Here is a 17,556-nt window from a genome sequence, read left to right as displayed (position 1 = left end):
GTATCGTCATCTTTCAACTAGATGTATTAAAGTGTATGGAGAATAAAATTGACTTGAAGGTGCAGGGGATTAGCACTTACTAGTTAAATTTGCGACTTAGGCGCAGTTGATATCTCCATGACATCCTTTTTATGATCTAGTGAATATGACTTAGTCGTGAGTCATTACCTAGTTGGGCCTAAACTTTTAAAACTTGTCTTCGAGAACTCACACATTAAGATGATTGGAATTAGTTTATGACATTGGTCATGAACCAGTGGCTTATTATACTTAATCACATTAATGAGATGATGACACGATGGTTTGAGTAGGCCTTCTCGGGCCCACTCGCTTATGACATCCTGCTCTCATGTGAATGTATAACTTTGTTCGCAATGGGTGCGCACAAGTAAGTAGGAAAGCCGCAGAAGGTCATTTGTTTTGGCGCATTTAGTCCACTATGATATTTTGTGACTAGATATGTGTGAGGGTACAATAGCTAAGCCTCAATCTCGACACATTTATAGATTACGATACGCATCTGAGTCAAGACTATTTGATCTCCCATAAGTCAAAAGTTTTGAGATGATTTTTGACATTGCACATATGAGGTCGAGATCAATTAGATAAGAGTTTTTTGTGCTTTTAGTTTTGACCAAGGTGGCGAGTATCTATTTGAGTTATTTTTTCAGAAAAAACTCTGTGAAGAGAGATGGATGCTTAGAACATTGATTATTCCTAGTACTCAACAACACACTGGTGTAGTAGAGATAAGGAATTAAATATTGTTAATGTTAGGTAGATAATGGCGCAAAATGTTTCCCAATTGGGAATTGCACTAGTTTGTTGCCTATATCCCTAACTAAGTGCCCTCCATATCAGTTTTTACACTCCATTTTGAGTAATGGGTTAGCAGAGAGCCATCTATGGGCGATCTGTAACCATTAAGCAGCTTATCTTTATTCTACTTCTCATAAGATTGCAAAGTTAAGACCTAGGGTTCTATAGCTCATTATTGTATGCTGTCTTGTAAACACAAAGGGTCGTGTGGCGCATTATTGTATGCGGTCATGCAAACCCTCCGGGTCATGTGCATATAGGTAAGCAGCTTTGTGGTAGTGTAACTAAGTCACATAAAGTTTTATTAGTAAAGGTGACGTGAATAGAGTTTTCGGAACTCTATAAGATGGAGAATTCCAAGCATAGCGCTCTATGTAGCCTAGTTGAGAATGGAAAGAAATTTCCAATATCCTAGGGACAGTGGGAGCGATGTGTCTACTAATGGATTACTCCATTAGAGCAGAATACTCTACATTCTTAGTTGCGTGGTAGCAAATGTGAAAATTTTCCACGTCATCACTGGGTGATTGAGAGGGAAACATTCATGATTGCTCCGCAAGATGATAAAGAGCCTAGGATAATGCCAAAGGCTCTAGTCTCCTGTTTTTAGAAAGTGGATCAATGTTGCGCAGTTTAAGACAAAGTCTTTGAGGATTAACCATTTTTTATAATTTGGTTGACTTTCCATTATGACGCAAAACTGTTATAAAGTTATGCGTAATTTGGATAGTCATTTTTGAGGCATAAGGCTCGCTAGATACCGAATGGTCGCACCATTGAGGAAAGTGTAGACCATGAGAAGACTTCCTCCTGGGGAGTGAGGTTATTTTGACTTAGGCTATAATTGACATAAGTTCGGAACATTGATTTGTGGACATTGTGACCCGATTTCTCATTAGAGAATTGGATAAGTAGATCCGTAGGGATTTACCTTCTGCTTTTATGGTGAAAAGTTAGGAGCGCAAAAAGGTTGCTAGTTCCAATAAATCTTTTACAGCCTAAAGCAGTTATCCAAACAGTGGTTCTTAGATTTCGTCAAGCCATGATAGGGCAACGATGATCGATGAAGACCACTGAGGCATGATCAATGGTCCAAAAGAAGTTTTTCCTTACTTAGTCATTATGAGCCAGGAATTTATAAGGTTGTCGCCACCTAGGGTGGGCAGTCCTCTATTTTAGATATGATGGACATGGGTGATGTAATTTATATGCTCGGATGTACGATCCTTAGGGATTGTTTTAGGAAAATTCTCGGTCTGTCTTCGATGACTTACATAGAGAATATCTTAGAATGATTCTAGATGCAAAATTGCAAATCCATTGACTTACCTATCGGTAAAAGCCAGAGCCTTAGCTATTGAGTGAATCCTCAGATTGTCTTTGGGAGAAACAGATGACCTATATTCCTTGATCTTTTCTTTGTTGTGGGAGCCTAAAGTACGCTATGTGGGCGTATTCGGCATGATAAGTGTTATCTTTGGTAAATGGTCTACTGAGTTGTTTAGACATTGACCTTGCTCATTAGACTGTGGATAAAATGCTTTACTAGTAGTATATTAATTTGCTCATTGTAAGATTCAATGCGCTAGTTGGGCGCATCTGCGCTAGTTGAGCGCATTAAGAATGAACGCAAATTGGTCACCAAAAATATCTTTAGAGAGGTTATTGCGCAAGAGGTAATGATCTTAAATCATTTCATGTGAGGCGCACATGGTGGATTCCGTTGTATATACTTATCGCAAGAGGTGCTGATAAGGCTTATGTTTGGAATCTATAATTGCGCAAGCTGTGGTCAATTTTTTTTTAAATCGATCACTTATTTTGAGATGATGAGATGTTGACACTATTATAGTTTGTGTCATAATGATTAGCAAATGATGATGTCAGCAGGCAAGATTGGCTCACTCACACGAGCAATCGCCCTTGGCGCTTGGGAGCGAGCAAGGATGAGACTGGTGGTTTATTTTTATTCAGAGCCAAGAGAGGCTTAAATCATCCACTATGTATGTCGCCTTGGTTATAACCAAGATAAGGTCGTGTTAAGGACCAAACATGGATGTTAGTACCCACTTTCCATGTTGTGCCTGTTATGATTAGCCAGATTCGAGATCTCATTTGGCGCCTAGAAGGCGAGCAAATAGAGAATTCAGGTTAGGCGCTAGAAAGCGACTAGACTAATATCTGTACGGTGTATCGAGTATGACGTCACTCTTTATGGAAGAGTTACTCCACCATAACATATATTCATACTATATGTGCTTAGCGACCGAGTAATGAGGTGAGAGAATGGATCCCTGCTTCCTCACCGTGTGAGTCTTACGAGTCATTATTGATATGACTTTCATTTATGTACCCTTTTGTGACTTTTGACTATGTCATAAGGTAAGGGGTTGATGTTCTGCTACTTTGGTATGTTGCCTGCGGTCATGCATGATTCGGCCTTAAGGGACATCACTGGGAAAACGGTCAATCCTAAACTAAATGGCATGAGTGCAAAGGGAAGATCATCTAGTATTACACCACTGTTGTATATTCACTGCCGGCAACTCACATCGCTCTGTATGAGAGGCGAATTGAGTGTGAATATATTGCAAGAATTGAGAGGGTCAAACATGCTCTTTTTGAGGGATTAGAGATGTTTTTTGGACCGGTGTAATTAGATGGGTCTGGGGTATATGAGACACTATTTCTATTCTTTTTGGGTTGATGTCTCTATGCTGGCTCATTTTGAGTTTCTAGTATAGAGCTCCCACATGCAGGTGTTCTCAGCAGTCGCACGGTGCAGTGGCTAGTATGAGATTGTTTATTTTTGGGGAGATTGAGATTGAGACGTGGCAGTGTCATGCCAACTCATGTCCGAGTGGGAGATGTTAGAAATTGGGCGCCCATGTGGCATGACCCTTAGAACCTTTTGAACCTCATCCAAATGGGTTTTGAATTTGAATTCAAACCTATTTGGATGAGCCACTCAGGATATATATCTATCATATCATGATATGGATAGATGATATAGATATCAGATATTATCTCATTTAACCAATGGATAAATGAGATAAATATAATATATATATGATATACGGTTATGGGTAACCAAGAAAAAAAAAAACAACGTATGTTTTGTTTCTACCCATGATACTGACTCTCTCCCAAAAATAACGATCAAAGTCATTTTGCACTGTGGTTTGTGTGGGTGATATTCACCATTGTAATATCACCCCACTGCTGGGATTGATTGATTGAGTATGGAAGCACGTGATTTATCCACGAGGTTTTAGATCAAACGAGGTATGATCTAAACACTTTATTCCGCTGCATGTTTTGTGTTTTGATTTACAGGTAGAGATAAGGGGTAATTCATTAATTTTCTAAATAAATACATAAAAATTTATTTTTATTTTTTTAAATATAATTTTTTTGGTATTATTTACAAAAATAATAGTCACAAATTCTATATAAGAATCCATTTTTCCCATTGTAGCTGAGTACTTCTAGAGCATTATGTGATATTGCATATATGATGATCCAAATCAATAGCGTAATGAAAATTTTTATAAGTGAAACATAGAGACAAAAAATTACTCAATTAGTGTGGATTGCAATTTTTCACTTGTCAGGAGTACCAGCTTCATTATTTTAATAAATAAAAAATAAAAATAAATATTTAGAATAATAATTCTAATCTACCTTAGTCTAATAAACTAAACACCACCCAAAACTATCTAATAATTTCCAAAATGATAATATGCACATCTTACTCTTGGACAACTGTAATTCTACTTTGTCTTTTAGTATGCAAGAAAATAAATAAATAAATAAACAGACAGAAGTAACTTAACACAGAGATATTTTCAATGATATGCACAGCTCTCTAGCTAAGAAAGAAAGGAAAGCTAGCAGCTTATTATCTAACATCGCAAGTGAAAGGTGCGCCGCATTTCGTAAATTACAAAATGAGAGCTAAATAGCTAATGGAGGAGGCATTGAATGAAGGGCAATTATGGAATGCTTGACCAAAAGACAAGCCTTTAACTTTGAAGCAATTATATATATATATATATATAGATATAAGCTGCTATTAGTGCCTACTTAATTTTGTTTTGATCCCCCACTTCTTTAAATCTCTATCCACTTAATTAAGTCTCACCTAATTTTTTTTTAACCCCCACCTTAATCCTAACTATACTCCTCGTGTTTAAACCTCTAATTCATCTTTTGATAACCTTTTTCTACCGTTGACAGCCTTTCACCATCAACCGATGACCTCCTTTCCAGCGACCTCTCCATTGCAAACCCTACCTCCATTGCATACCCCAAAACCCATCATCATCATTTTTCTCATCTTCTCTCTTTATTAATTACAACAGAGAAGATGATGAGAAAAATCTCTCATTTGATGAACTTGGCTTTGCGGCCCCTTCGATCACCTCGCCGTTGACTTCATGGTCATCTTTTCCCAAGCCTGTTTTTGCGTCAGTTACCTCATCTTCGTTGCCACTCCCTCCCAAAATCCCTTCTCCATCTCCGTCTCTTCTTCTTCTACTTCACCCCGTCATGAACCCTAACCCAGTTCTTCTCCAACGGCGATAGGTCTCTCAATCCTCTCCTCTACCTCTTTCCATCTTCCCTCTATCTCTCCACCTTGTGCGAACCCTCGCCACGATGCCCCCACCCCTTTTGCAATTGCGTACCACCGACGAACAACTAACGACGTCGCAATCTGGGTTTTGAAAACCCTAGATCTTGAATCTACTTCTCTCTCCGTATTTGTGCTCTGGATCTAGGGTTAGGGTATTTGTGCATGCCATCTGTTTGATCGATTGTTATAATGGAATCAAGAGTGTGATTTTGATGATTTTCGATTTTGAGTTGAGTGAGAAACAAACCTGCAAAGCTCTCAGAGACATTAGAACAAACAGAGAGGAAGAGACCTAGCTTGAGGCAAGAGATGCATGTTCACTGTCGGTGAGGGTGGGTGGAGGTGGCGAGTGGAGGTGATGGAGGATTAAAGTTAGGGTTTGAGAAATTAGGGTTAAAAGTTAGGAATTAGGGTAAAAATGGAACTTTATGTTCGGACAAAATTAGAATTAAAAAACAAATGAATGAGTATGGGGGTCCAAAAGAGGTAGGTACTAATAACAGCCCTCATATATATATATATATATGAGAATTCTATTATACACATACCATATATACCATATGTACTCGTATGTCATTTTTTTCTTTAATTATGACTAATTTTCTTATTTAGTTATAACATTATTTTGAAATTGTAGTTTTGATTTTTTTATATTTAGTTATGACTTTTTTTAGAGGGCAACTAATTGTGATTGATTAATGCCTCGTTTGACAACATCTAAAAAAACTAACTTATTGATTTATTTAGATCATATTACCTCTTTATTTTTTTGTACGTCTTTTTATAATAATTAAAAAAATTAACTTATAATGCAAGTTCAATCTATCGATTTTATTATTATATAAAATAAATTGATTAATTACAATTTTCAACTTTGATTGAAGTTTTAATTTATTTATTTATTTTTTGTTATTTGGATCACATCATCTCTCTATATTTCTGCACGTCTGTTGCTAATAAATAAAAAAAACCAACTTATAATGCAAGTTCAATCTATATATTTTATTATTATATAAAATAAATTGATTAATTATAATTTTCACCTTTGATTTAAATTTTACTTTAATTTTTTTTTTTGATAACCGATTATCTGGGTCAGTTTACGTGCACCTCGATTAATTCTAGAAGACCAATCCCGCCGTCCACTTGTGGGGCCCATTTGAAGCTAGGACAAATGCCATGTATGGACATGGCCCCAATAAACTTATTGCTACTAATAGGTATTGAACCTGAGACATAAAGGAAGCACACCACCAGACCACAAGTTTTGCCCACTAGGCCCACCCCTTAAGGTTAATTATACTTTAATTTCTATAGTCTCTAGATTTTAATTAAACTTGAATTTGGTCATTCGGTTAAAATTAATAATTTTAAAATACTTGTTAATTTTCTAAGGTGTACACAAATCAAAATTAACATAAATTTAGACAGAATGATCAAATTGAAATTAAACTTAATGTATAAGAATCAATTTATTTAGGGTAAATTATAAATACACCCCTGAGGTTTGCTTAAAATATGAATTGCCCCCTATGGTTTGGAAAATTACAAATACCTCCCTATTAGAATTTTTTATTTAACAGAATTAATTGAAAAAGTGAAATTTCTCACTGTTCACCTATACAATAATAAAATTACCTGAATTATTAATTGAAACAAAATTTTAACATTATTAAAAATTGCTGATTAACTTGTTGATTTATTAATAAAATGACCTATTTGTTATGAAATTAGAAACCTTAGGAGGCATAATGTAATTTCTAGAACCACAAGGGTAATTTGTAATTTAAGTAAACCTCAGGGGTGTATTTGTAATTTACCCATTTATTTAAATTAAAATAATAGAGATTAAAGTAAATTTGAGTCAAACTATAAAGGTAAAAGATATAATTATCCCAAAATAAAACTATATACATTCATCTGAGTAAATATTTATTTATTATTTTTTTTATGATCGGGTGTTCAAGCCAATTTACCCGCATTTTGACTAATTTCAGGATCTACGCAAAGCGTTTCTTTCGAGTGAATCAAACAAATCTCAAACAGATCCTGTGAGCATTAATAGCTATTTATTTATTTATTTATTGAATCAATCAAAAATTGTTAAGCCATTTTGTCATTCAAAAACTATCAAGTGGTTTTTTAAAATTATTAAATTGTCTGAGAATTTAAATATATAATTATAAACATATCATATTTACATTCACTACTAATATGTATACAAATGATCAAATATGTCATCAAATAGAAGAATATTCAGTCACAAAATGTACCGTTACATAAAATATTTTTTTGAAGTCTAAAAAGAAGAAGTGATGAAGAGAGACACAAAAGTGAGACTCATGACAGATTAGTAGGATAAAATATTTTCTTAAAATATATTATTAATGTGTGCTTTTAAGCATGTACTAAATTGACTTGAATAAATTCTGCATCTTTTATAATACTCATTTTTATGCAAAATATAAAAATGTGTCTTAAAAACTTTTTGCTAACATGTGTCTGAAGTGAAAGTTGAGTATTGTGAAGCCATCCAAGGTTCAATTGATTCTCCTACCAAATATTTGCACACGTGTTTTTCAGCTTTTAATTTAATGTATAATTACTAAAAATCGGAGCTTTTGCGACAGTCTTAAACGTCACAAAAGGTTCATATATCGTCGCAAGCAGCGACAGAAATGGGGGGTGGCAGAAGGGGGCGTGACAAAAGTATTTGCGACGATTACAAACCGTCCCTTCCTTGTAGCGATGGCTAATCAATGGTTTTTGCGATAGTTTAACCTGACACAAAAAGGGAGAAAAAATTTCACTTTTAGTGACGATATTGGCCGCCATTGCCAAAACTTTTTTTAGCGACATTATTTGACGTCGCGAAAAGTATTATTAGTGACGGTCTAAAACGTCGCAAAAAAAGTAGAATTAAATTAATATCGTATTTGCGACAGTTTAAACTGTCGTGAAAAGTATTATTAGTGACGGTCTAAAACGTCACAAAAAAGTAGAATTAAATTTTACCATATTTGCAACAGTTTAAACATGTATATATTTGACAAGTGAACCCGTCGCTAATAAAATGCAAGGAAATGATGATTACATTAGTGACGATTTATTATTGTCGCAATAAAATTACTTTCATAAAATCAATATATATTTTATATATTTTCTAAAATAAAATATTTTTGACATCCACATCTACATCCATATTCACATTCACATTCACATCTACAAAATCATATGTATATATGTACCCTGTAACAATTGTCAACCAAATATTCTTTACAAAAATATATAAAATATCCTCCAACAATACTAATAATTTTTTATATTCGCCGATCAAAAAAAAAAAAAATTATATTCAAGAACTTAAATTTTTGTATCTAAAGCAAAACAAAAGTATCGACAATACAAATAAAAAAACATATATATTATAACTTGTTTTAATATCAACAGTAAGCTCTAACATTGATATGCGAAAATATCATCACGTACTCAAGAGGGGTTGCATTTGCATAAAGAAACCAAAAAAAAAAAAAAAATCATTTACAATATAAAAACTGAAAAATCTAGAAATCCCCTAGATGTTGATTTGTGATTATGTATCAATTTAAAGCAGAATATAACAATCCCAATCAAACAATCAAACAATCAAGACAAAGAGACACAACGATTTAACGTGGAAAAAACCACAATTGGACACCTCCAACTGTGATAAAAAAACCACGGGCAACAGCCACAAGACAATCCACTAAGAAGAATTAAAGGAATTACACAGGTATACTCTCAATTACCTAGCGAATCCACAACGCCTAATTGAACCAACCTTTATGTGCCTCTTCCAACCCCATCTTCACCACGGAATTGTCTTTCTGATGAGCCACTCTGGATTCCACCACAGCTTCAGGCTCGAATTCTTCAGAATACACAACTGAAGAACAACACTCTCTTTTGTAGAACAAAACACAACCTTTGATGTACTCTCTTTAGAACATGAGTTGAATACTCAATAAAACATCAAAGAAAACTCCCAAAGTATCCCCAGATATAAACCCTAGAAACCAAAAAGAAGATCTGGAGAAGTTGTACTTAAAATCTGACCCAACACGCGAATTTATAGAATCTGTCCCGCGATCTCCGCTCGAGCGTAGGAGAATCCGCTCGAGCGGACTGACCAAAAACTGCGTGCGAACAAACTGAGTTACGCTCGAGCGTAGGAGAATCCGCTCGAGCGTAAAATCACACCTTCCAGTATTTTTACAGGCGACTGCAGAGATGCTGAGAGCTTCCAATCCCCGCTCGAGCGTCCCTTTTCCCGCTCGAGCGGACAGGCCAAAACTGGAAAAACTGGAAAAAAATAACATGCTCGGACAGGCAACTTTGAATGCATTTTTGCATTTTGCTTCGGGAGCGCTGCCCCTCGACCCCGCCGTGGCGCTGCCCCGGACCCGCCAAGGGGCGCTGCCCCCTGGACCCCCGCGAGCTGACCGGGCAGCTCGATCCCCGTCATAATCAGCGAAGTGGCAATCTTGAAAGCTTTATCATCACAAACTTCTCTGAAATGCTTGATTCGGGTTGGATTCGCATCTAAACACTCATAGCCTCACTGAAATAAAAAGTGCGAATAAAATTACAACTCAAAGGAGTTTTGTCAAACGGGATTGCCAAGAATAAAACCTAACAAAAACGATGATTAGAAAGAAAGACTGAGTCACCTAAATGAAATTCAAATTGTTGTTTCCACTGCAAGTACACACTCCGTTAGAATGCTCAAATACTAAAACCAAAAAGGAAAGAAAGAAACAATGCAGACCAAGCAATCAAATTGCAGCCCAGACAAGTATAAGAATTAATTTGATCAAGTATATAGCTAATGATAGATGTGATGTCATTAATTTACAAAATAGGAAATTTATATTAGTAGCGAGCAAGTGAAATTTAATTCTAGTAGCTAGCAATAACATATAAAAAATGAAGTTGATGACCCAATTTGAACCATAAGGTCATAGAGCAAAGTGGCAAAAGTGCAAATTTCAAATGAATATTGTGATTTTATTACATTTTTAAAATAAGATAGGCTTCTTTAGGTAAACTAGACATTCAGTACAATTTTTTAAACTGATCCACACTTTTTCTGTGTCTACTTCTCTGTTTTGAGCCAAAAGTCCCAATGTCTAAAACAATTGCACAAATTGACTTAAAGCTATAATCTTTATCAAACAGTATATAAGCTCTGTTTTGTATATGCACACTTTTATGTACTTTAAAAATTGTTCAATGTGTTGCTTTCAATTGAATGTGTATCATGAATTAAAGAATCAATCTCAGAAGAATGCACAATTAATGCTACTTAATGATAGAACTTTTAAGATTATGCTAAAATTATACTCAGTCTAGCCAAATAAATAAAACTTAGCATAAGGTCTTTAATCAAAGTATACAATACAATTAAGCCAAATATTGGGGCACCTTCAATGCCTTTAAGAACTTTGCAGTTCCACTTTGTGCAATAGTTCCAAGACAGTTAACAAGTTCTTGACGAGTCATCCCAATGCCAGAATCCCTGCATAGAGCACATAAAGTCTTGATACTGCAATGGAAACATAAACCACAATAATTTTTAGTGTTCAAAAAGCTTACGTAATTGTAATAATCCCATTATCTTTGTTAGTCTGGATACGGATATCAAGATCAACTCTATCCTTCAAAAGATTGGGGTCTGTAACACTGAGAAATCGCAGCTTGTCCAAAGCATCGCTTGCATTGCTGAGGTTTAAAAATCATAATTTGGAGCACATTAGCAATAGCATCATTTAATTCACTTGGAACTTGAGAGAAACTTGTAATTCTAGTTTGCTTTTTGACGTAACTCAGCTTAAAACAAATACAAGTAATAAACTATCTATTGGCAACACTTGTAGAGGACACTCATTGCAATTGCAAAGCCAATAGTCATACAATTAAATCAAAACATTGAATGACAAGACCTCCATCAAAGCAATAAAATCCTCCTCCATATTAAAATATAATTTTCAATCATGTCTAGTTTTTCTAACGTACACGTACATTTTTTCATCCAATTATTTTCTCTGTTTATCCAAGGCTTGCTTTAATCATTATGAACAACTATGTATAATTCTGGAGATCAGCACATTTGCATTGGCTTAGAGCATAATTACTATCCCATCATCTCCTCTATAGCGATCCTAGTTTTGACCCGACCTTTCCTATATTCCGGACTCGGGTTCCGTGGTTTAATATTGTATCCATGTCTTGTTTTTCCTCCTTTAACTCTTTGAATTTGAGTTTTGAAATATGTTGGGTGTGTTCGGAGCAGATTAGTTACTAATTGTTCAAGTTGTTGTTGTCCAGAAAATTGCTTCTTCGCTCGAGCGAGGCTTCTTGCGCTCGAGCGAGCCTTGTGAAATTTGCTTCATCACTCGAGCGAGACTTCTTGGGCTTGAGCGAGCTTTGAGTGCTCTCAGTATTTTGCCCAGATGCAGAATTTCTGAGAAGGTTCAAGTCTTCGCTCAAGCGAGGCTTTTTGCGATCGAGCGAGGGTGTGCGTTTGTAAAACTTCTAAAGGTATGTATTCTGTGCTTGAGCGACGCATCTTGCGCTCGAGCGAGGTCACTTGTTATGTCTGGTTGCTCGAGCGACAACTGCTTCGCTCGAGCGAACCTCGTGTATATCAGTTCCCAGCAGCATATTTTTATATCACTTTTGATGCCTTTTCACTCCAAAACCCTAATCCGACTCTCCCTTTCTCTAAAATCCACTCTCTCTCTACATTTTGACCAAGATCTTTTGATCTCTTCACCCTAGTGTCTGTGAAAGAAATGTAGAGCACTTGAGGACTCCATTTTCTTCCAATTGGAAGTTGATTTCGCTACTTTCAAAGTTTCTCCTCTTCTTCTTTGGGCTTCTACACTTGAGGTAGAGATATTCTACACCTTAATATGAGTTTTAACCTAGGTATTTGTTGTTATGTATAGATGGTGGGATTTGGGATGTTTTGGGTAAAGTTAGGGTATGGATTCAAAATTGAAAGAAGGGTTTTTCATGTTGGTTTTACAAAATGATTATGGGGCTTGTATATGAGATTCTCTGGTGTTAAAATGGTGAAATTTAGCCTTTGAATTGATATTTGAAAAAGAGGAAAATTTGCCTTAATATGAGTTAAATAATTATTTTGTATGAATAATGAAATTGATATGGAAAATGTGAAATTAGAAGGATGTTTGAATGAACGGTGTAGTTGGATTTGTTAAATCACTCACCTATAAAAATTTGATAAATTATCTGTTATAAAGATTTTATATCTGTCTAGAAATATCTGTTTTGGGCTATCAGTAGAGGATAATTATGATTGTTGTAGAACTAGCATGAAGATTAGGTAAATTGAAACTTATCTTTTAAATTGTGTCATTAAATATGACGGTATGATTGAAATATTGAATATGTGTTGCAGATAGTCATTGTATATGACGATACTTTTAATATATTGTATATGTATCATTGTTTTGGAGGAGATATGGGATGTACTCCATTGTTTGGGAGGAGATAGGGGATGAACTCCATTTAAAATTAAGTTGGCCGGAGTGTCCTAGGTAAAAGTCCTAAAATCATATATATATATATATATATATGGGTGTCGATTCCCTCAGATGTGAATCCATAAAATGGCAAGAAAATAGAAGTGTTTGAGTAATGGTTGTAGTGGATGGTGAACCACTGAGTTATAGTCTCATTTTGGTTGATTAGATAACAATGAATTTGATTAATGGATTAACTTGAAATGAATGAATGGAAATGGATTGAGATGTGGTTATCTGCATTGAGTAGTCATGGGAAGAATTTAAGTTGGTCATGAATATGGAGCATTTATCTGACACTTATATCTTAGTTAAACCTAATATATTGTGTTAGTTTATCTCTACTGGGCTTTGGCTCACCCTACTTGGGAAACCATTTTCAGGTACTGGTGATATGCTTCCTCCAAGGACATAGCTTGGGAGGACTGAGGGCTGAAGGCTCTATTTTTGTTATATTTATGTTTAAATGTTTATTCAAGCCAAGGGTTTTACATGTATAGAGCTTAGGATTCTATTTTTTGTTGTAACCAAGTGATATCTTGGAAAGATGTAAGTCCGTAGGGTATTTATTTTGTAGTTATTACTTGTCTTACATGCTGTAGATTCAGGATGGACGTTTATGAATGTATAATGCATGTAATCTCTTTTGTAATACGAACTCTGATGAATGAAAATATATCATTTCTATTATGTTTATAGATCTTATGGAATGGATTATTGTATCATATTTTGGGGGCGTTACATCTCCAAACTCTATACAGCCTTGATACAGTTCGGATAGTTATTTTTCTTCACGGATGTCAATTATCGTTGATTGATGCAAAAATGGCAAAAAAATAAGTGTCCTTTGATGCTCAATGCAAAACAAATATTGCATACTGATGGAGGGCATGCACCAATAACACATGGTAAAAGTAGCAAGAAACAAGGTTGACTAACAAATCAAAACATGCCTGATGAGCTCTTGAAGAAACACCTCCTTATTACTATACAAGCTGTTAACAATGAGGTCCATGAGTCGACTAACCTATCAAAATGCAGAAAATGTTATCAGTTATTTCAATCACAGGCCATAACAACTCAATTAGCTCTACTATTCTAATAATGCACATCAGCTTGGTATTCATATTTCTCAGCTGGAGTATCTGACGTATTAGATGCTGCTGTAGTTGACTCATATTTGTTGCCTTGAAACAACCCATTTCTCAGGTTCAATGACTCCATTGATCCTTTGGTGTTGCATCTCCCAGTGGTTAACATTGAGTACCATCTGGGTATCACTTTGTCTAGGTTGCTCAGGAAAAGTATATCAAGTGTGAAAAACAGAGTAATCGGAAAAATCAAGAAAGTCAATGAAGATAGATAATAAACAATTGTAATCAATCAAAACAACATGCCTAATCAAGCACTAAAAAGGACATGGAAATCAAATCCCAAAAGTATAGAAGGCTTGTTTGCATAGAGTGATTTGGTGAGAAATGACAAACCAAAAAAAATGATGAGACTGATTTTGCCTATTTCATTTCTTACCAAAAGTGATGAGATTTGGAGAAAAACAATCTAATTGATTATAAAATTTTCATGATACCGAGATTACCCATTAAAATACAAAATAAAATAAAAAATTCTCACTCATGTCACTCTCTCACAAGCTTTGCTTTCTTACCCATCCAAATAATATACATGATCATTTCTTTTCTTTTCTCACCTCTCATACCAAAAAGATTACTAGCAGCTACCAGGTAGCTAAAAATGGAACCCCAAACACCAAGAACTGAGAATAAATAAATTCAACTCTCATCGAAAAGAAGAAAAAAAAATAGTAATATTTGCAATGAGGACACTATATGTGCAATGTTAAAAATCAAAGCAAGCGCAATCATATTGTTATGGATATACACAACCTTTGTAATTCACGGTTATACCGGTAAATGTTTAAAGTCCAAATAAAACAGATTAAACTGTTTGTTAACCTAGTAGAGAAAAGACAAAAGAAAAGAAGATAAAAAAGATTGTAATTTCTATATCTAAAAGATAGTTAGTTTCTTTTCTCTCTTAATCTCTCCACTTTTAGATAGATTCAAAATAACGACCATAAGAGAAATTTCCCATTTTACCTTTTTTTTTTGGGGGGGGGGTTTCAATACAAAATTACATTTCAATGCTTCTTACATCATACATAATTGAGTTAATAAGTTTTATACTCAATAACTGTGATTGATACAATGCAAAAACAAGTTTTATACAGATTATTTACTTGAATTAATGGTGGAAAGTTTTCTTTTAGGATCAACACAAATTATTTACTACCAATTTTATATAGTCTGAAAGAAGCAAGCCAATGACAGCAATAACTGTTTGTAGACAGTCTTGCAGGTATAGCATTGCAGCAAACATTTAGAAATCTAAATTTTCATCGTTTCATCAAGACAGAAACTATAAAATTCCATATAAAGCAAATGACAAAAATGAAATGCATGTACTTAATGCTTGTTTTCATGCTAGAAAATATCATCAAATCTGTTAAGAAAATTGACCAGAAAAATCGAACAAATTTGAATAAATTAACGAGAACTCACCTCATGCGCAGATAATCAGTGTGATCTTGAAAGCATCTTTGATGACATCGAAAATATACAACAACAGAGATTGGGAACATAGCTTTGTTTGTTATTAGAGAGAGAGAGAGAGAGAGAGAGAGAGATTTGCAATTCGCACCTTCAGAAGATCGTCGACTTTTGATTGAGAACAACTTCAAGGAACTTGATTCAGAACAGAGATTCGCTGACCTAGGGCTTCAACAACAAGGATCTAGGGTTCCAATAAAGAAAACTAGTAATTATTGAACTATTCAAAATAAAATAAAATAAAATCCAATATTCAACAAATCGAATCGAATAAGAAAAGACATGATCTCCAAATGTGAAAGATCAAACTAAACCAAACAGAAAAAATACAGAAATCTATATGAGCTTTTCATAAATAGAGAGAGAGAGAGAGAGAGAGAGAGAGAGAGAGAGAGAACGTTAGATAGCTCTGATCGGGCTTTGCTGCACTTTCTTCTTGAATGATTGTCGATGGGAAGATGACGGCGTCAGAGGATGGCGGAGTGGGTGACACCGGTGGGACGATGGCAGAGTGAGGCGATGCCAATGAGAGGAAGAGACATAGCGTAAGAATGAAATATGGGGAGTTAGGGCTCGTATTATTTGTGATGGACAGACAGATGCACAAAAACATAAAACTATGTCTTTTTAATTTTTTTTTTTTTTGCCATGGTTTAGTATCTGTTGCAACTGATGGATCCTTTTGTGACGGATAATTTGTTTCCATTGCTAATGATAACGTCTTTTTGCTTATTTATCAACGACAGTCATTTTCTGTCTCAACAAATACTATTAGCGACGAATTATTTTATTCGTCTCAAGTGTGAAGCTTTTGCGATAGAAATCAATCCGTCACAAAAAGTTTCGCAACGGCTTTATTTGCCGTTGCAAATACTTGCTTTTCGTGACGGTTTTTAAACCGTCACAAAAAGTTCCGTGGCTAAAGCTCCCTTTTCTAGTAGTATATATATACCATCATTCAATAAATAATCTCATTTCGTTGTAAGAATCACAATATTGTTGGATTAATTAAAAAATATATAAGATTTGTCCACTTAAATCCATTTGTCACTTTTAATTAGTTGATGGCACCACACAAAATTTTTATAATGACGCCAGTTACTCTAGCCGCCAATATTGGTAGGTGAATTTTATTTTTGCCATTCAGATTTATGAGCATAGCTGCATAAGTGCAATGGGTTGCTGAATGAAATTGCTACTATCAATACCATTTTATCATTAAAAAATTATTATTTTTTGTGTTATTAATTATAAAATAATATGATATATTTAGGAAGGAATATATTATGATCCCACATCACCTAATAATAGACTTGGTCAAGAATGAACCTAGAGGGGACACCCTATGGATTCAAATAACATATATTATTATACTAATATTAGTTATTTATTATCTTCAAATTATATAAATTCACCCATGTTAAGTTAATTATTTATTTATTTATTTATTTTTAAGTTATGTACATGCATGACTCACACCTCCATATCTATTAAACATGGAGAGGTCCATGTGTAAAATTTAACAATTTCGATAAAACATAACAAAAAGTATTAATTTTTTCATGTCTAGTGTCATTACAAATCCTAACCTATGGAAAAAGAAGAAGACAAAAGAGTCAATAATTTATTCGACTCATACATGAAACGTGGTAGACACACACAACATATAAGTCTATCATATCACATTCTTTATTTAGTGTTTATGTCAATAATTTTTTTAATTAGTGCCATATCGCATTCTTTAATCTTTGAAAGCGATCTTCAATTATATAAAAAAATGTTTAGTTTTTTTTTTCCCTGTACCTATAGTTTTCATATCCTATTTTTTTTATATATATGAAAAAAGTCATATCTGTATTTGTGTTTGAGCAATGCTACGTATCAT

The 17,556-nt window shown here is 34.5% G+C and overlaps 1 protein-coding gene across 1 annotated transcript; it reads right to left on the bottom strand.

Annotated features, from left to right (window-relative positions):
• Nucleotides 1-10,685: 10,685 nt before the first annotated feature.
• LOC114298775 (heat shock protein 90-6, mitochondrial-like) lies at nt 10,686-16,260 on the bottom strand. Its single transcript, XM_028243400.2, has 5 exons — nt 16,070-16,260; nt 15,763-15,855; nt 13,998-14,071; nt 11,090-11,215; nt 10,686-11,012 (listed from the first exon to the last, which is right to left on the bottom strand). Exons 3-5 carry the CDS (start codon nt 14,057-14,059, stop codon nt 10,898-10,900), a joined length of 303 nt encoding a protein of 100 aa, XP_028099201.2. The 5' UTR covers nt 14,060-14,071; nt 15,763-15,855; nt 16,070-16,260; the 3' UTR covers nt 10,686-10,897.
• Nucleotides 16,261-17,556: the final 1,296 nt, after the last annotated feature.

Source organism: Camellia sinensis, chromosome 9, assembly GCF_055761805.1.
Source record: "Camellia sinensis isolate YWXY chromosome 9, ASM5576180v1, whole genome shotgun sequence".
Lineage (NCBI taxonomy): Eukaryota > Viridiplantae > Streptophyta > Magnoliopsida > Ericales > Theaceae > Camellia > Camellia sinensis.
The sequence above is the reverse complement of the archived record's forward strand: the minus strand, read 5'-3'. Positions and strand labels throughout refer to the sequence as shown.

Excerpts from the sequence above, each read along its gene's own strand:
- LOC114298775 (XM_028243400.2), bottom strand. The coding sequence starts at position 14,059 with ATGGACCTCATTGTTAACAGCTTGTATAGTAATAAGGAGGTGTTTCTT. Across the intron at positions 11,216-13,997 it reads TTTCTTCAAGAGCTCATCAG|CAATGCAAGCGATGCTTTGG; the intron begins GCATGTTTTGAT and ends TTTAAACCTCAG. Across the intron at positions 11,013-11,089 it reads AATGGGATTATTACAATTAC|GGATTCTGGCATTGGGATGA; the intron begins GTAAGCTTTTTG and ends TGCTCTATGCAG.